General features: G+C 28.9%; 1 protein-coding gene across 1 annotated transcript in view; it reads left to right on the forward strand.

Annotated features, from left to right (window-relative positions):
- The window catches only part of LOC114129414 (EGFR adapter protein-like), a 136120-nt gene that overhangs the window by 83678 nt on the left and 31439 nt on the right, over positions 1–21003 (forward strand). Inside the window, exon 3 of the mRNA XM_050204750.1 lies at positions 6193–6264. Within this exon, the coding sequence (XP_050060707.1) occupies positions 6193–6264 (72 nt within the window). The remainder of the gene's footprint in view (positions 1–6192; positions 6265–21003) is intronic.

The following is a 21003-nucleotide window of genomic DNA, read 5'->3' on the forward strand; positions in this document are numbered from 1 at the left end:
GAGCAGAGTAATTATTACAAAATTTTAACCGTGCCCTCACAACTTATTTTGAGTCAACTTTGACCAAAGAATAAAACTATTTGTAACATTGAAATAACACGAACGCAATATTATTACAGTGAGTGTATATAATATATTATTACAAAGACCAAATATTTTAAAATGTTATGACTCAACTGTGTGTTAAGTTATACGACCTATAACATCTAAAATACTAACGCTGAAATTTATAACCGATCGTGCCCAACAAAATGCAATTTTTTCGAAATTTTCTCGCTTACACGTGCTGTTTGTTACCCGCAGACGAAATAGTGGTATGGTTTAAAGTCGTAAACGTATAATATGCGTACATGTCGATGTCGTAAATTCAGACGATCAGGACTTAAACGCCGACTCGGCGGCGACGAAAACAAGCGCGCGCGGTGGGGTAGCCGTCAGGGCCATAACTCACCACGGGCGGCGGTTGTAGTCGGCTTATAGCCACACGCGTTTGCCAACAAACACCCACCCAAAATTTAGGGTACATGTGCACCTCTACATGTATTTTAGGCAAAATACGTTTAATAAAACGGCCACGTATACAAATACATACACACACACACCATGCAGCCTTTGGTATATACGAATATGCACGTCCGATTAACATTGTTTGTATCCGAATATAACCTTCTCGGAACCTCTTATTCTTTCTCCTTATTGTCCTCCTCGTACTTGTCAACACCCACCAACCCATGTGTGTGATTTAATACCGTTACTGTTATCGGCCGCCTTCAACAAGTCCTTACGTTTCCTCGCTATATATATATATTATATGTACAATGTATACATATATTATTGGTATATGTTTTCTACACCACATTCTTTATTAACATAGGTAATATTATTTTTGTTGTCATTGGAGAGTTTATCTTTCTGTTTACATTTTTTACTTATAAATAATATTTGATATTTGATGTCCTTTCCCGCCATCAATTTTGTGACGAATCATCAGATTAGTGTTTAATAATTAATAATTATTCGCATATTGTCGTGAAAACCAACCGCGTCACCACGATATCATTTCGGCGACTACACTAATTATTGTGTAGCAGATCAAATTCTATTATAACTTTTGAACTATCGTAGTATGTATATCATTTTAGAAACTATTTTGTACAAGAATTTATACTTTTCGTAAAATAATAACTTTTGTGTGGAGCAAAATATTTTTCGGAAAACGACAATGCCCTTACATCTATTTATTGATCCAATAATAGTTTATGAGCTATAAGCATTAAAAGTTTAGCGAAATAGCGAGTGTATACAGAGCAGTAAAATTCCCCAGCTATATTATAATCATTGAACTATTTAAGCATTGAATGCCTAAGAATAGGTGTGGTAAACTATTTATTTGAGTATTCCAACAATTCATAAATAGTATCGATATCGTAATAAAATTGTTTTTAATTAAAAAATAGTGGATGTTATAAAAAAAAATTGAATCTAACAAATCACCAACACAATTAAAACAAAGTATTAATTACTTCGACATTTTTTTTGTATACATTTATAAAACTAACAAACGTTATACTAATATAACTAAAAACACTAAAAAATGTTTAAAAATGGATAAAAAAAAAAATACTATCTATGTGATTTGTGTATAATAAATTGGTGCAGAGTATTAAACAAAAATCACAGAATTTGTAAAACATAGTTTTATACAAACTCTCAGATAAATATTAATATTCTGAACGGAAACGTAGTTTATTTTAACTCTTTTATCATAATTATTATTATGTAATGTGTACAAATTTTAACTCGGTCTTTGGGTCTATTTCGGTACTCGTGTTTACATAAATACAATGTATAAAGAATTATTTCTAATAGTCTCTTGTATTGCTCTATGTATAATAAGTATTCATATACATAGCGTATAAACTATTATTCAAAACAGGAAATAAATATTAAATGTTTATAAAACATCCTTTCTCGCTAGTCCTTTAAATTATGGCTATAATACATAAAGCAATAGCTTAATTTTTCTTAAATTAAATTGTATACTTTTTTACAAAAATTATATAAATTATTTTAATAGAGATTAATATTCTGAATTGAATAGATTTTTTACGTACTAATAAGATTATAATTAATGAAAATAGTTCAAATTATAAAACAAACTGAAAATAAGTTTATTGATTAAAATAACATTTCAATCATATTTCATATTACTGTGTTTGTTAATCATTATTGTCTTGAATTTTTTTATAGTAATTATATTATATTAATAATTTGTTATTGTTAATATAGATTATCAATTGTAATCTTTAAGATGGTTAAACAAATGAAGCACGTAAAAATATTTTTTACTGAACTTATGTAAATAGTATACCTACTTATAGGCCATAATAAATACACCTATAAGTAGATAATATTAATGAGTCTGCTTTATTGATTTTGTCTTAATTTGTTATCAACTAACAAATATATGATTTTAAAATATTAACCTGGTTACATTAAGTTTATATAGATATTTAGTTTAAGAATTTAAAATGTTTTCGATTTTACGGTCTATCATTATACAATATTTTATATCATTTTCGTTGCGTATGATGTTTGCATAATAAGAAATGATTATTGACGGAATTTTATAATTTATTCATAACTACAGATTTTTCTCACTATATTGTACTTAAAATTTTCACAGTTATTTAATGTAAAATGTATAAAGTATTCGTCGTTTAATGAACATGTGGCTATTGAGTCATTTTACAATTATACGTTTATCAAATTTACTGTATAACACATAAAAACGGATCTGGTAATAAAAAGATATAATTCGATTGGAGTAGACAAACAGAAACTATATAAATACGACTGTGATCGCGCCTTCTTAGTTTAGTCAAAGTTACGTGGTCACTCATGTGAGTATGTGCCATGAATTCAATGCTATATTGTTTCGATCACACACAACTGAAAGGACAAATGGAGTCTCGTCAAGAAGAGTCAATAAATTATATTCAAGTATAATTTAAGTACAATGAACAGCAATTAAAAATGAGCTAACAAGGCGTGTTTATAATAGGCCATCTGCGATATTAAAAAATATCAATTAGAATATTATATACCTGTATATCTATTACCTGTTTAAATTAACGAGCGACTTTAATGTAATGAAACCTATTTTTAATAAAAATACAACGTCATGTTCTAAAAAAAAAGGATCAATTTCGATTTCTCGACAGATGTTCGTCTCGTTTATGAGTTAAAAGTTTTTCAGCAGATTACCTTGCTATTATGTGTACCACCGAGTATCGTTTTTAAAATGTTTCACTTAAATTAATTTAAATGATTTATGGCGAAAACCACAGGAAATAAACCCATAGTAAAGTATGAATGTAAGGATGTAGTTTTATATGAAAAAAAAAAAATTATGTCATTGCGAGATCGATACCGATAACGGGCCATCAAATATTCCACGATAATCGAAACGGCCGAACATGTTAAAACGTGTTTTTAAACGATTTTTTTTCTGTTATATCGACTCTCGTTTAATAACAATATACTACTTCGACACTTTGTTTTATTATTCCATCGTGATAAAGTCGTCAAAAACCTGTAAGATTATATTTATCCGGTCTCCCCTCGCGTGTACACAAGACAATAGAAACGTATATAAAGCATGTACGATAAACGAGTAACGACGTTAAGCCGAACGGGCGTGGCTGGTGGAGTACGATTCTTCTGTACGTCATATATTATAATATGTATGTAAATACGAGCACTTGCATTATTTTAAATTGATAAAAACAGTGTTGTGGCTAGAGGAGATGGTTGGGGATTAATCGGCACCACCCTCCGAGATTATAGTTAATTTTTTTCTTCTTGAAATCAATCCTCCTGTACTCTCACCATTGTAGAGTAATTTATTTTCATATCCCGAGTATTTATAATTTACAATATTAAAATAAAATACTCAAGTTGATTGCAAGTATAATAATCGCACACCAGTTCGTCAATATATTTTAAACAAAATATATTTTGAGTCGATATCGAATATCGGTAAAGGGTTACGATGTACCACTATTAGTTGAAGTGACACTATTACACATCTGTTGTGATGGAATTAGTGGCTGGATGTAAATAAATAATTGACTTTTGAATACACTGTACAGCAATACAACCGTACCATTAATACTAAATAAGTAAAAAAAAAAATATTAGAATAATAGTCATGGTACATTTTAATCGGCCTCTCGAGATTTTTCGGGACTAGTGACTATAACAGTGGGTGGAAACTCGTCGGTTCAATCCGGACTTACAAAACATCGCAGTGGTTGTTTACGAAATATGTATATTAATATTAAGAAGACTGCAACGATGGAGTGGAACACGAGCGCATCTAATGACTCGCTCTCGACATTTCTTTTCGGTTAATTTGCATAGGCCTCGAGCCAAATTCAGAAAGGGTTATCGTGTACGGAGGCGGACGCGTACGTGCGATTTATACTGGATGATCGCCACCAAAACAACTACTGTATAAACAACGGTAACAGCATGTGTTTATACAGAGTGGTCGTATCTACAACCACAGTCAGTTAGGTTAGGTGATCGTCCGTGAAAGTATTTTCCTGTGAGGGATAATGCTGTGTTAGGGTGTTGGAATCTTTTTTTTTCGTCCTGCAGCGACATCAACTGTGTTTTGTTATATTACATTTATTCTGTTTTAAAACTGATTTTTTTTGTGTTTGCTCTAAGTAAAGTTATTTCCATTAAAATATCACTCTACGAAAAAACATTAAATCATAAATATTTAGTTTTTAGCATTACGAGTCGGCGGTTCGAGCAAAAAAATTGACGAGAACGCAGTATTTATAAAGTACATTTTAAATTTTTTTCGCACTAGGATATAAGTTCTTAAATTCTTTGTAAAATTAAGAATAGATTTCTATCGTATAAAAGAAATATATTACCAGACCCTTCTTCCGTGTCAAAATAGCGGAAAATTTTCAATGTCTTTTTTTCATTTCATTTATACCCTAAGAAACTGTGTAACGTGTTGTTTGTATAATTTGATACGGTACTGCAATAGGTTCAATAACAATGTACGAACGTTTCTACGTATGATTTGGATAAACTTTCCAAAAACATATTTATGTAAAAAATTCTTAAATGATCAAAGGAATCAAAGTCGTTCAATAAACAATATCACAACACTGATTTGGGAAGAATGATTAAGAAATAATTCCACGACGAAAAAAATAAAAACTAAATTCGACCATAGCGAAAATCGAATGGAAAATAATAAAATGATCATCCCGTATACAATATTATAATAAATAAAGCTAATATATTCATTAAAACGCGGTTCCCATCCGCGCCGCGTACGGATTAAAATGTTTAAGCGATCATACTCGACAACGCGCATACAACCGAACCCACCAAAATCGTAATAAAATATACAACACCCAAAACAGTGTATATTGTGCACCGACCGGAGTATAATAAATATTATAAGTTAAAACAAAGCCCATCTTCGAAGAACCCCCACAAAACCGTTCTGTGCGTATCTTAAATACCTAATATGCAAGATTTGAATTGTAAATAGGAATAATATTGTATGCGTGGTATTACAACATAAATAAATAAAATAATATTAAATTATTACAACCATTTAACGGGCGTACCCGTTTTTACCCGAAATCGACACTTTATTTTCGTGCTCATGAGATAATCAAGGATTTGAGTTTTAACTACAAATATGTAATTTATTAAACTACCAATTTCATACCTTTATGTCACCATTTGTCGCATTTTAATTTAAAGTTAAATAGTATATTTTTTCGTACGATTATTATTTTTGTTTTTTTAATTTTATGTAGTTTAAAACTGTCTTTATTTTTGCAATAATTAAGCACTTATAACTAATTTAATTTTGAACTAAATACATAACGTTTATGTATAATTTAATTATACGACTTATTCTTAAAACGTTATGATGGTTTTAATAATATTATTATATCAATTAGGTATTACTCTATTTCTTGAGTTTTTTTTACTTTTCATTTAAAAAAAAACATATATTTAAATTTTTTTCCAATAATAATCGTATATGTATACGTTTTTAATAGCTACCATTGAGGTGAATATTATCGATTAGAATATATTTAGACTATGTCCTTATCATATCGTATAATACAATATTTTTTTCAGGTGCAAATTGAAAAAGAAGTCTCCCTGTTAATTACTGTATCCGGTATTAAAGTATGCAGTCCAGATGGCAAGGTAATTAAAATTATCATTCTTACAACTTTACAAGAACAAAATATATTTAATTTTTCTAATATTATATTTATAGTCATATATCTAGTCATACCCCGCAGTAACGTACGTGCCCGTTTTATCAGAACTCTATTAGGATTTAGAACGATCGACTACCACCATAGTGCTACTAACCAATTACAAATATATAAACTTAAATAGAAGGGTGTGGGAGATTGTTCAAACAGACGAAATATAAAGGCTATAAGTCCTCATTGTGTTATTCACATGTAGTGTATAAAAATATGATGATCTTGTATCTAATCTTATAAATAAGTCTGAAACCATATTTTTTTTATCTTACTTTAAATTAATTTTGTTCGAATAAGAGTTAACAAAAGTTATGTACAAAACTAAATACAAACTACAATTCCATAAAATAAATACATTTCCAAAATAAAAAAAAACCTCTATCTAGAAACGTTAGTTGTCAATAAAAAAAAATACTACCATAAATCCTCGGTGTACAGTAAAATTATTTTCAAGAACAACGTTTGCGAACATTTATTCCAGAAATAAAATGATTACGGAACAACAGACATATCATTACCACATACAATTATTTTAACGTGAATTATTATAGTGCATTATAAGAATTGTGATTTATAGAACAATATGGTATGAGTATCACAAAAAATAAAAATTCGAACGGGTGAAGCGCTCAACTTACTTTGGTCATTTCAATGTAAGACAACAGCGTGCTAAGAATAAATTGTAGCCACGGCAACGGCAGTTAAATATTCTTCTGAATAAATCTGGGCAAATTTACGCTTATTTCTTCAAACATTTTTTACGCACTTATGCATTTCATCGACTTCCTCTCTGTGGAATTTTTACATTTTTACGTTTATTGTATAAAATAAGTATAGTTTTTGTTAAATAATTTAAAAAACAAAAGACATCTATGTTATAATGTGTAATACTTAATGCGTATACATACGCTTTTTACGTACTTGCCTACATCTTAAGTTGTGGGATTTTATTTAGTTTTAAACCAAATTTAATTAAAACGTTTTTAATCTATTATTAACCTTATCTATCTAACTATACTCCGAAGTGACAAGTTATTAATATATATTACTATAATATTTTATTTTGAAATTCGCGCCGAAAATATAGCTTTACATTAAGCTATTTAGCGTTAACCCCGAGTTGGAGTTGATTTGATTTCGACCGAATTAAATAATTAAGACGCATTAACTTAATGTGAATTAAAAAAGGAGTTTATGTACCTAACTCCTAAACTAACTTAATGACCATTAACTATTGCATATATATTATATATAATATTATACAAAACGTTTATATAAAATCCATGGACACCTACTCGAATTTTCTTACTGGAAGTTTAAGTTATTTTATTTACCGGGGAAAATCCAAGTATCTATGGACCTAAAACCATTTTAAAGTCATCTTAATGATATTATATATTATTAATAATAATATATACACAGTTTCGTATAAGTACTAACGTCTAGTTATGTATCTGTTTATCATTGATGTATGTATATTATCGATACATGATTTTTTTTTCCAACCAATACCGTTACTCTCTTTTTTGTTCACAAAATAAGACAATAATGATAAAAACCATTGTGAAAGATACAAAATATATATTTACATTACTCGATTCACTGAAAATCTTAAACGCAAACAAACAAAATATCGAATATTTTGTAACGAAAAAAAAGAAAAAGTCGAGCAATAGTCAAAAGCTATCTAGAGCCGACGGAAAAATAACCCGAGGGAAAAATATTAATCTCGAGCTCGAAATCGCGGAGAAAAACAAGACTAGAAACGATTTCGGGGTTTCGTGTTAAAATATAATACTACCGACAAACCAGGACAATTTTCAACGTCCAAACGCGACTGTCTTCATCAGCAGGCTCGTAAATAGTATACAAAAAAAAATCTAGAAGAATATACAGACAATATTCCATTTGAAAACCACAATTTGTTCGATTCCGTCGTCGCCGCAATAAATTTAATCCCAAGCGCACTCGATATATGTGTAAAGTACACATATTATATTACGTGGTATGACTACGGATATTCACTATAAATACATATATACGGCGACCGTGAATGAAACTGACGGTGAGAGAACTATGCGGTGGGTGGATGAATTTAGGGGAGTAAGAGAGATGGTGGTTGGACGTTTAACTATATAATCCGTGCCAAAACACTCTTCACCCACTGCTATTTCGCCGGTTTTTCCTTACTATTTTGGCCAAGGGTCGGAATTTCTCCGAACGGGCTCACCCCCCCCCCACGCAATACCGCCAATTCTATGGGGTGGGCACAAAACTTTGGCGTCTCTTGACGCCGCTAATTTGATTTTCGCGCTCAGACCGTTAAGGAAACTGCCAAAGTGTTACAACACTACTCACGCAGTGATATCTCCACAATATCATTATATATATATATATATATCACCACCATGAGCACGCAAAGTTTTTGATGTTTGGTGGGTGCCCCCCCCTCTTCGGTGGGCTCTGGGTTGCGCTTGTTTATAAGAAAAAATTCATTTCAACGGTCATTTAAGTTTGAATCCGGCACTTTGGCAAATAAAATAAATCTGTCCCAAAACAGATAAGAAACAACCATCCGGGGGATAATCGATCAAACATATGCGGTCACCACTTTCGCCGCATCGCTGTCGTAAGTGGCGGTGGCAGTCGTGGATATTATTATATATTATTTATAATGGTCTCTCGGGGATATTGCCGTCGTCGTTGTCGACGGTTGACCGTCGAAACGCATCGCGCACGAGAGGAGGATGATCGGAAAAAAACTTTTCTCTTGTAAAAATCAACCGTCCATTTGCCACAAGGCATTTTATGTTTTTATTTTATTGATTATTTTTCGAATCGTAGTCGAACTATAAAATATATTTTTATTTTTTTTGTTATTAATTTATATAGTCACGATAAGGCAGCTGCGTGTATTTTATAGTAATAAAACAGACTGCCTGGCGCCCGCAGCATTTCGTTTGACTTTTCGTCATCATTGACTATCGCACTATACATTTTGAACGACTTATACAGTTATTGTTTTTTAAATTATCATTTGACAATTAACAAATATTTATATATTTATATATAAGAAAATAATAAAAAAAACTCATCAATACACACTAATAATTCCATTATTCATAACATTGATTTATCCTTCGGTATATATTTATATTTCATTTTACCACAAACATTCATAATATTATAATGAAGAACAAACTATTGATTATTGAACACACTGTAATTACCGAACACCCTACCATACAAATTTCTATACAAACAATATCATATGCGTATTGGTAAAATATATAATAATTATTTGTTTAAATTAAAAACATAATACGATTATAATATATTCAGTTAAAACGGTTTTATTTTCATTTAAGCGGGTTCGTGTCTTTTAATATGATACCGAGTACATTTCAATTATTATTACCTGGTTACAATATAACCATTTACGATACACATTTTTAATAATACAATTATCAAAAACTAAAATTAATAACTCAGCATCGTGTTCTCTATGTGTTTATTTTTTTATTATACAAATTTGTTTAAAAATAACCTTTTGGTTCATCACTTATTTAATGACTACAACAATAAATTCGTTGCTCATTATAGATTATTATTCGAAATTTATAAATTACTGATCATTAATATCATCGAAAATACAATTCAGCAAATCAGTTGTCCTTAATAGCAACTCTTGTGGAAAACAATTTCATTAAATTCGCAGATGTGCCAGATTGTTTCCAACGTGGGATTTTTTTATTCATGTTTTCATAATTTGTGATTTATATCATTCTAAATAATTGTTAAGGATTTATCTTACCCAAAATTAATAGAGGATTTCATACTTAAAATGAATTCAATTTATTATACTTTATGGTTTTAGTATAATTTTATAACCAATGATAAAAACCCATCAGTTTATAGTTTTATACCATTCGCATCTTAATGATAACATAAAAAGTAAAGTTAAATAACTCATTAAAAATAAAAATAAAACACTTAAGTCGCATTATTCATTGAAATTGTATTCAATTTAAGTATTTCAATAGTAATTAGTAATTACTAATTGACATCTTTGAAAACTTCTATAGTGCTATCAAATGAACTTGATTTAATAAATATTTTTAATTAAAAAATGTTCAAAAACAAGTTATAAAAAGTTTATGGAACACCAAACTCCAAGTACTAATTTTCAAAAAAAAATTAATTATTTTATTATTTATATGAATTCTTTTTTATTATAGTTGCATAGAGTATTGAAACATATTGTTCTTCTGATTTAGTAATCAATCTGTAGAATTCTTTGCAGCCTTATAGCTGCTTTAAATGGTCTTAAACCTTAGTACAAACAACCTCTTTGGTCTTTGATCATTCCTTGTATTGCAAGTACTAACTATTTTTTGTCTCCATGCTTATGTGTTTCGTGATAAATTTTATCAGCTATTCGAGTTTAATTAAGTGGTTAATCCTTAACTTTTTTCTCTTTTTAAAATATTGTACTGAAATTACCTTCCCTTAAAAATTATTTCAAATACGATACTGTCTAATTTAGCTAGATTATATGTTCATATTTGATTTTTCTATTCTCTTTTAGTTCTGCTACATCTATTTTTATTTCATTTTCATGTATTTATTTTTTGTACGTTACTCAAAACATACATTTTTAGTAAATCTTTTCATGGTCTATTTATCAAACTGATTTAATCTTTGGTTCCCGTAAGGGCCATGATATCAAATTTCATTTTTGTTCACATATTTCAAAGTTTGATATAATCGTGAGAGTAAATATTTTATAAATATATTTTATAGATCAAATATTATATGTTACATTTGATGGTTTATAAAGTTCTGAAATAACCTATGATCATGGGTAACTCGCATAGTTTTGTATAATAGAGAAGATAATTTTATCTCCTGTTTTATGTAAAATTTTAAAAAGTAACATTATTTTGTTAATAGTAAAATAATTTATCTATTTGGTACTTAGGTTATCATTTTATAATCTACACGTCTTGTATTTTACATAAAAAGTAATACTTTTATTGAGCATGTACCAAAACTTAGTTATAAAATTGTTACATTTTAGATAACTGATTAATATATATATATATATCTCAAAAAATGAAATAAGGTGATATATGAGGCTAGGTTAAGTATACCTCGCAGCTATAAAATGTTACATTTTACAAACTACAATATTATATATTATTTGTATATTTAAATCATAGATTTTACACATTTAAATTCTTCTTCATTTTTAAATATATGATAAAATATTAAAAATTTTCATTTTGAACTCCCTATTGATTTTTTTTTTTAAGTAACAATATAATTATTATACATTTATAATATAAATTAAAAATCTATATATTATATAGTATTTTTAAGTGTATTAGTTAGTTTAAATGAGTTAAAGATTAATATTTAACTTAATTGAAAGTACAACTTTGATTTCGGTATCCATTGTTTGGATAAACATTGGTGACGACGTCTGTTTTAGTAGAACAAAAGTCAATTAAAATATACAGACACCCAAAACGTCGAAGATGTCGGTCTTTAAGTTTTTAATATAGTACGGACGGAAAAAGTAAAAAACAAAACTTTCGACGAACAACTCAAATATCAGTTATCGACTGAGAGCAGTTAAAACATTGCGCGATGTATATATCCTCTGCTAGAAAAACTTTTTCTTAATAATATGAACAAAATATTAATTATTTATTAACTTATTTATAAAATAATTGTACGGTAAATATCAGAATAATTTAACAGATTAAAAGAAGTATTTTTTATCACTTGTTTCTCTTAACGTAAGTATTGAAAAACAACAGATAAGTCTTGAATAAATTAAGTAATTTAAAGCAACTCTAATCTTACAACACTGTACTATCATATGATCAAAAATATAGTTTTTAAAATTCTATGATTTAACATTGCTTTCAAATTTAATGTCAACATTTACAATACAATGTATATAATACAATCAGCGTGGCTCTGATTGATTCTTTTATTACCAAACTTTTAATATTATTAACACTAAAATATAAATTAAAATATCACGTACCCATAGTATAGTTAAAATAAACTACGTTTATAAAAATTACATATCAAAGTTTAATACAGTAATGATAATATTAAGATAATATTAAATGTTAAAATGTATATGTAGTTTATATACATTGAAAAATCAATTGCATTCATTCCGTAAGCTCATTGTACAATACATTATAGGTTTAATATCAGCGTGGTTCGACAATAGCCAAGTATAAGTCAAAAAATATCCAATATGGTCTCGTTTGTCCAACTCTGGTTGCTATACAAGGCATAGATTTATGGGGTTCACTTGCGGAAGTAATTATTATTTTCCTATTGTTGCGGTCTGCCCTCCCCAGAGGATCTCTTGTTTGGCATTTCGATTAAGTCCAAAACTTAAGCCTTGGGACCAACCCAGTAAGTCCAGTTAATGAAATCCCTAGCAAACAATGGTCGTGAATAGAATATGAAAAAATTAAACGAAACAAAAAAAAATCTATTGAAATCATAAAGAAAAATAACCAAACAAAAGATGAACTGCAGGTACTGTCTTGAAAAAAAAAAATTAAAAATCCTTTAATGCTATAGGCCGACAACAATAATCTCACCTATAATGTAGACTATAAATAATAATATAAGCACCCTTATAGATACTAATAAGTACATAAATAATAATGCGTATACACTTCAAACAGATCTAGATTATCTGCATAATAAAATTATATCCTCAAAAATTTCCCAGTGACGTTCCAAAAAACATTTGAACTCATACTATAACTAACAATAATGTATACTACCTAATATGGGATTCTTATCGTTTAGTATTTCATAATTAATGAACTAAAGCCTCTATAAATAGATTATAAATTATAATATTTAGGTCTATATTAACGTACATTAAGTACATATCTATTACAGTATACAGTCTCCGTCTTTCCGGATAACGTCAGATATCTGACATCTATACAGTATGCACTCACATGTTCTACGCGTATTTCCTGCTCCAACCGACCAAATTATATTTTCGACATATTGGACTTGATGCTTAAGGTAAACCAGGAGAAAAATAATAATGTTTTATAAGTTAAAACTCTCACAACAAAATGGTATTATCTGATTAAAATCGATGCCTAAAATCATTGATACAATCTAACATAACTTTAAATATTTCCTTGAATAAGTCCTGAGTATGTATTTAATATTATAGTGAAATGCATAAAGCTAATTTAATTAAAATTCTATTAACGTCAATAAAATGTATCATATGAAAAATAAATCATATTTTATTTGTTTTTGTACACAATAATGGGTAATATACTATCCGATGTTCTAACATTATTATTTTTAATGCCATGAATAGTTACTAAAAACATTGACATTTTGTAAGACTTTTATCATTTAGCTATTTGTTTGTACTTTATATCATTATCTAATTTAACAGAGTTAAATAATATTACAACATTATATTATATTCGAGTTACTAAAACCTGTACATTTTACGTGTTATTTATTTTATGCAGAAACAGTAGACACAAAGTAGTGAATAGATTATATATTATGAACAATGTTTGATTAAAAACAAAAAAAAAAGGTATCTACCGGAAAACGAGTAAGGAGAAATCGTTTGAAAGGGATTACAACGTGATAAGGTCATAGTATTCGTCTTTCTGCAGAGGTCCATGAGATGATATATACGCTATGTATACGTTATATTATGAGTATATAGGGATGATGATGAAATACTTTTTTGCCTGGGTTGATTAATGAGCGTATTTGAGATGTATAATGTAATGGTGGAGGGGGGGGGGGGTTCAACATTGAATATGTATCAAAATTCGAACACTGTGTGCAGTACTGTGGAAAAGGTGGTTGGGATAATAGAGGCAAGTGGAAGCCGGAACAAACACGACAAGCAGAGGTAAAGGGCAAGGCGAAAAACAAGATGGCGGTGACGCTAAAGTCTATACCTGGGTACCTATAGCTTTTTTCATCATATCCCGCCTCATCTGGTCCGACACCGGCGTTCGCCTTTCTGCGTGTGCCGTTGTAGAAACCAGCGTGGGGACGGGTGACTAGCTATCGTTAATTAATCAACCCGTCAAAGGCCTGTATATACGGATACGACTATCAATCAAACAGCTTTTGACGCTTCCCGCTTGCACGACGCTTGCTGCATCAGTTCCTGGTGGCCGCGATCCCTCGCCTTCTACCTCCCCCTACTTCAGCATGCCGACACACCCCATCCCTTAGTCACCTGCGCCACTATTCTCGCACGCGTGTGGTCTCATCGACACACACAACACACACACCACACATACACTAATACACATAGGCACACTCACACACTTACACTCGAGATGAACTGTTCGCTGAGATAAGCGTCATCCTCTTCCCTAATGCTGTATAATGTTTATAATAATATGTATACAGTGCGCGATAGACGTCAAATTGAATATTAGAGACTTGTAACATAATAGCACTATATAGAGATGCACTATCGTTAACCATTAACGCGTTCATCTAACGCATGCAAATCATGCGGTATGCCTTTCAGTTCAAAAAGAATATTTCGTCTGCTGATCAGTGAAATCACTTTGTTTGTAAGGGCCGGTGTACCCACGTAGGTATATACTTTTAATCATAAAATTAGTTGAACTACGTATGTATATAAAAATTCGTAAAACTGATCATTTAAAAAAAAATGTATAAACACAAAATTAATATTATACAATATACATATATATGTATTCAATATATTAAAAATAATATAAATATATATATATATATCGTAATTTGTAATTTTTTTACTTTTAAATCGTTTTAGATTCTGAGCGGAGTAATAAATGTATCAATTTTACAATGATGTATGTGTCTTTATATTTGTGTTTATTATCAAATTTTGGAACAATAAAAGTACTTCACGTATTAACTTTAATGGTAGTTATTATGTAGCGAATTGGATCTCACTTTGAATTACTCAATAAAATGATTAAAAGAAAAATAACGAGGTAAAACAAAAAAATTAGAAAGAAATTAGAATTTTTACAAAAAAAAAACCTAAAATCTTTAAAAACGAAACTTTAAATTTTAACAAATATGTATAATAGCATTTTCTATACATTGTATAACTTGCAAACCATTTGTCTCTACTATTTTTCGGAGGGGAAGGATTTGAAACTTTTACGTATATAATTTTATTTTATATACACAATGACGTTTTAAAAACATTTAGATTATTTTATGCTATTGCCTATTTATACCACGAACCTATTAACAAACACCGTTTCACTGAAAGTTCGTATTAACTCGAAAAATAATAACAATAATAAATAAATGTATTTCTTTTGGAAAATATAAATTCAAATTACCCTATTACTAATAAGAAAATAAATTACTATAGTAGCAATATATAAAAGTATCATAAAATATAATTAATAAAGTTGGCTGACAGACTATCTTACTTAGATTTGATTTTTGTATGCAACATATTTTTTTACAAATATAAAAATATGTCGTGTTAATTTCATACATTTTCAAAGTTAGTTTTGGGTAATAAATTCGTTAAATTTAAATTTAAATTATACTAGTCAAAGTCGAACTTATTTCAGTACCTACCTCTATTTAATAATGATGTCGAATATAAAATACCTACATTTATTAATACTATTATAATACATCATATACCATGTGTTATTTTTTAATATGTTTCTAAATAAACAAATCTGTAATCGTAATGGGCAAATATATGAAAAAATACATAAATGTAACAATTTCGTATCCCTTATATTTAATACTTATGCTTCACTTTACATCATTTCGTACGAGTATATTCTGAGTACTATTGAATCGAGAACAATACAAGATAATGGTACGATAATTATTAGTACATCAAATTCTTACAAAAACATGTCTTGAAATATGAATATTAGAATACCGTTTTTAATAAATATACACCTTAAAACTGGATTGTTAACTGCGAGAGGTGAGGTTCAAGAATTAAATATTATTAAAATTATTAATGTTTAATTCGTTTCATAAAAATTATTTTATTATGGATATTTTGATTATAGATGTACGTATATGAGTATTTGATAATTATTACCATACGGCATTAATTGTAAACAACGACATATTTTATCCTTTTAAAATAATGGTATTGATATATTATAATAAAATAAGTTGTCAAAGTTGTATAATTATTAAAAAACAATACTGTATATGTATTATACATATAAATAGAAATAAATCTAGAATAGCATGAACATACCAATAATTTTAAACATTAAAACTCTTTATTGGTTATGGTATAGCAAATATAATGTCAATATTGGTATTAAATTTAATATTTTTTATTGAAAAAAAATTTTAATAACAATGAAGAAATAAATCATTATTTAATTTTGTATTAAAAACCAATTGTTTTTAAATGACGAAGACTTATATTAAAACTGATTTATTAAAGCATCTATTATTTTAAGTCCGAAATGTAACTTTAAAGTAGGTACATTTTATAGCATTATGAATTTATATCAAATTAATGCGACGATTCTTTAATATTTTAAGTTTTTATATTTTTGATTTAGATCGTTTTTTTACAAGACTACTACAAAAAATATCAATAACATAATATTATGTTAGTCGTTAATTTAAAAATGCTTAAATTATTTGAGTTTACACTCGTATAATAAAAGGATTTATATATCTTATTCATTACTTGTTTACAGAAATTAAATTTAAAAAAAATACGTTATCCTTTTCAATTGAATCTACAATGTACAAAGCAGTACTCCGTACTCGTATATAATAGTTATATTGAAAGTAATTTAGTCCGTCCCAACCTTTTGTTCGTAATAATTTGTACGTTAATAGAGAATAGAAGAAAAATAACAAATTACAACTTGGATAATATTATTATGTAAATTCCCCGTATATCATAATATCAAATGCTATAAACGTTGCATAATTGTGGTACATCACGTTTCTATAATACTACGCATTATATACGGATAGGTACGATTCGTCTTTAAAAAACGTATAGGGCGAAGGACGACGTTGCGGTCGTGTGTATTTGCATGATATAGTGGAACGCTAAACAACAAGTAAAGATTTACATGAAAAAAAACTAGTATGAATAGTCAACGAATCCTGCAACGATGACGAATCTAATAGTCTCGACTACGTATTAGGATTGAAAATGTGTTTGCCGAAGCGAAATCCGTGTGGTATTACGACGGAACACGTGGTTTTGTTCGTAAAATTGAATATTATACATGCATATACAATACACGAACATATTATTATTATACGCGCGAGTGCGATTCTGTAGCATACATATTATTATATATTATGGGGTGTGGATATAATATATAATACTGCATGTAAAGGTACGTTTTTGTTCCGTTTGAAATTATCTCTCAGACGTTCTACGCAATAGAACCGACGGCGACAGTATAAATATAATATATAAATATATATATATATATATATATAAATAGAATTATACAGGATGCTTTCATTGAGCATGTAACACGACCATTTTCCGTCCTTATTAATTATGTATTTATTTAAATTCTGACCTTTTCTATGCCATTTTAAGTGTGTCCCCGTCGCGATACAACAATCTTCTTTGTTTCAGTTGACGGAATTTTATCTTTTACTGTGAATTTTTAGTGAGCAGATGATCGAGTGTTGATGTATCTAAATAGAAATTAGTGCGATCAGTTTTTGAAGTAACTAAACTTTGTGAACTTAAAACTACATAGTTATACATCGAATATAAAGTATATACATATACCTAGTATATTATTTAAGTCTATTATTGCTTATTTTATAGTTATGTAATTTTTACATGTTAGAAAATGCTAATCGATTCACATTGATAACTATGATTTTACGCCTCAAGTGTTTAAAAATTTGATGGCATTTAAGTATACTTGAGAATTCTAAAAATTAGACTTAGTGAATAAATGATTTATTAATAAAATATAAGACGGGAGCAAGCATGTTTGATGAATCACTCTGTATACGTTATATACATTATATAGTGTACAACAGTTGAAATTCTCCACACGCGCCTTCAGACTATCCAACGTTGTATTACGGTAGTGGCGGAGACGGTAGCTTACGATTTCCGTTCACTACATAAGTTTATATGTATAGTCCGTGTGTATGTGTGTATATGTGTGTGTACACGTGAACACCTAAAGGGCTCAAACCCTTCTGCCGATGCCGATACTCGCACCACATATTATAATAGACCATCCGCGTCTGAGAATATTCAGGCGAGCACATATTTCATCCCCATCTCGTTCTCCCTATCATCGTCTGGTCCTCTTGTCCCCGAGTACATAAAAATGTAGGTATTTTTTTAACTCGTCTTCCACTTCACCTCTTTATCTGTGGCCGGGATGACGTGGAATTATTGGGGGCGGGGAGAGGCGAAGACGGAAATAAATCGCATTCTATATTTATACTATATAATATATATTTATTTGTATATGCGAGTTTACCGCGCGACAACAATCCGTGTACATGAATAATGTATAGGCATAGAAACTGGCGTTTTTCTTAACCTCCACGTGAGTAGATATATAGTGCATAATATATAGTATTATTTATTATTATTATATAGGTACACGTATCGAAATTTGATGTCCACAAAAATCCGTTGGATTGCATATTATATTTTGTTATTGTTGCGTTTGATTTTTTGTGATATTTTTTATCGAAATATGAAAGGATAGACGGCTCATGACGATACTCAATCGTACGACAAAAAAATAGAATAGGTATAATGAATTCTTTAGAATAATCCTATTACTCGTAACATATTTTGCATAGCGAAAACTAACGATAATAATATCTCCTTTGTAGAGTAGAATAGAAGAGAAAAATAAAAAAATAAATGTGACTTACGATTCAATAATGATTTGACTTATTTCTGCTGTAATTTATAATAATTCTTTAATTTACATCAAATCTGTGTTAAAAGATTTTCCTTACTTTACTATACTCGCTAACCATAGAAAACATTTGTTTGTACATAATATACTCGTATACATAAATTTACGTGTATTAAATACACAAGCTTTACAGATAATTATTTATCTATTTTTATTGATGATTGTTGCAAACGATTTTTCAGAACTGACTCTCATACGATTACACGAATGACGCCTAATATTAATTCCCGGGGAAACATTCTTTCCGACGGCTTTTCTAAGTCAAACAGCTCTGCAACCAGCCATATTGGTATGTTAACTATTTGAGTTCAAAAACTCATGAGACTATACGCTTAATGTACTCTAGATGGACGGAATGATATCGCATTCGTTTATGTGCACAAAGAATGTGTTATCGTCACATACCAGATGACCAATTTTTAGAATTATTTGACGACCATCGTAGAAAATGAAAATAATTATAGTGCATCTAACAACAAATACTTAGATACATTTACATTCGTCAATATATTTATATAGACAATACATTAATTAGTGGCGTGACATGACTCCCGTCAGTAGTGTAAGCTATCCCCAAAAATTATACCTACCTATTTCGTACAACGCATGAATCTTAGTGCAGAAGCTTATCATAATTTATAATATTATTCTATTTCTTACCACGCTACAAATACTGAAATACTAAAATTAACTTCTTTATCATGTTTTTCATCACTCATCATAAAATATATAAAAATAAAAATATTATACAAAACATATTTAAATAATTGTTTACAATCACTGAATTAATATAATATTAAGTGAAAATAGTTCGAACTTGGAATTTAATGAGTAGTATAATAACCGATTACAGTCCCAATGTCGTATCAACGCAATGTGGAGTAAATATAGTATATCGATTAAAACCATTGTGATTTATCATCTAAAACATTTGAAAATCACTTATTTGTTAGTACCACCATACTAAAATACCTTTTCTACAATTATATATACTAGTTCTAATTAAATTACTTTATACTATGAACTGTAGACGTTTTGTATACAAAACAGGAAAGGGAATTGGAATCACTTACACACACGTCATGTTTCTCATTCTCACAAAAAATATACATTGTTAACCTGAACGTTCGTGTTCTGAAGGTTCGGGAAACTAACGAGAAATCTCGGCTTGTTATCTACTGATGGCCGATATTCCCAAAACAAACGATGTTACTTTTAGATTACCAATAAAGAACAATAATATACAAAAAAAAAAATACAAAAAAAAATACAAAAAAAATACTAACAAAATATAATAAATAATAATATATAATTTTATATTATTAAAATTGATCATAGCTTAAATCGAATTTTAATTTGGTCGTTTAAAAATATATTATCATCTATAACGTTTTACGAATGAAATTTTAAGCAACTGCTTAAATGAACATCATTAAAATATAACTAATACAATCACTCAAATATAAACAGACAATTACTATCCATTTCTCACTAATATTTTTCCATGCATCCTTAGTAGTTATTCAATAAAATTACAAACTTATTTTAAACATTTTTTTATCAAACTACAAGTATAAGCATACTTGCATACTTTGTTTCTAATCAAGAGAATTATTGCAAGCAGGTTTTCGAGTTGTTTTATCAAAATAAAATACATCATTAAAATAAACAGACATTATGAC

The sequence above is a fragment of the Aphis gossypii genome, chromosome 3 (genome assembly GCF_020184175.1).
Source record: "Aphis gossypii isolate Hap1 chromosome 3, ASM2018417v2, whole genome shotgun sequence".
NCBI classification, from domain to species: Eukaryota; Metazoa; Arthropoda; class Insecta; order Hemiptera; family Aphididae; genus Aphis; species Aphis gossypii.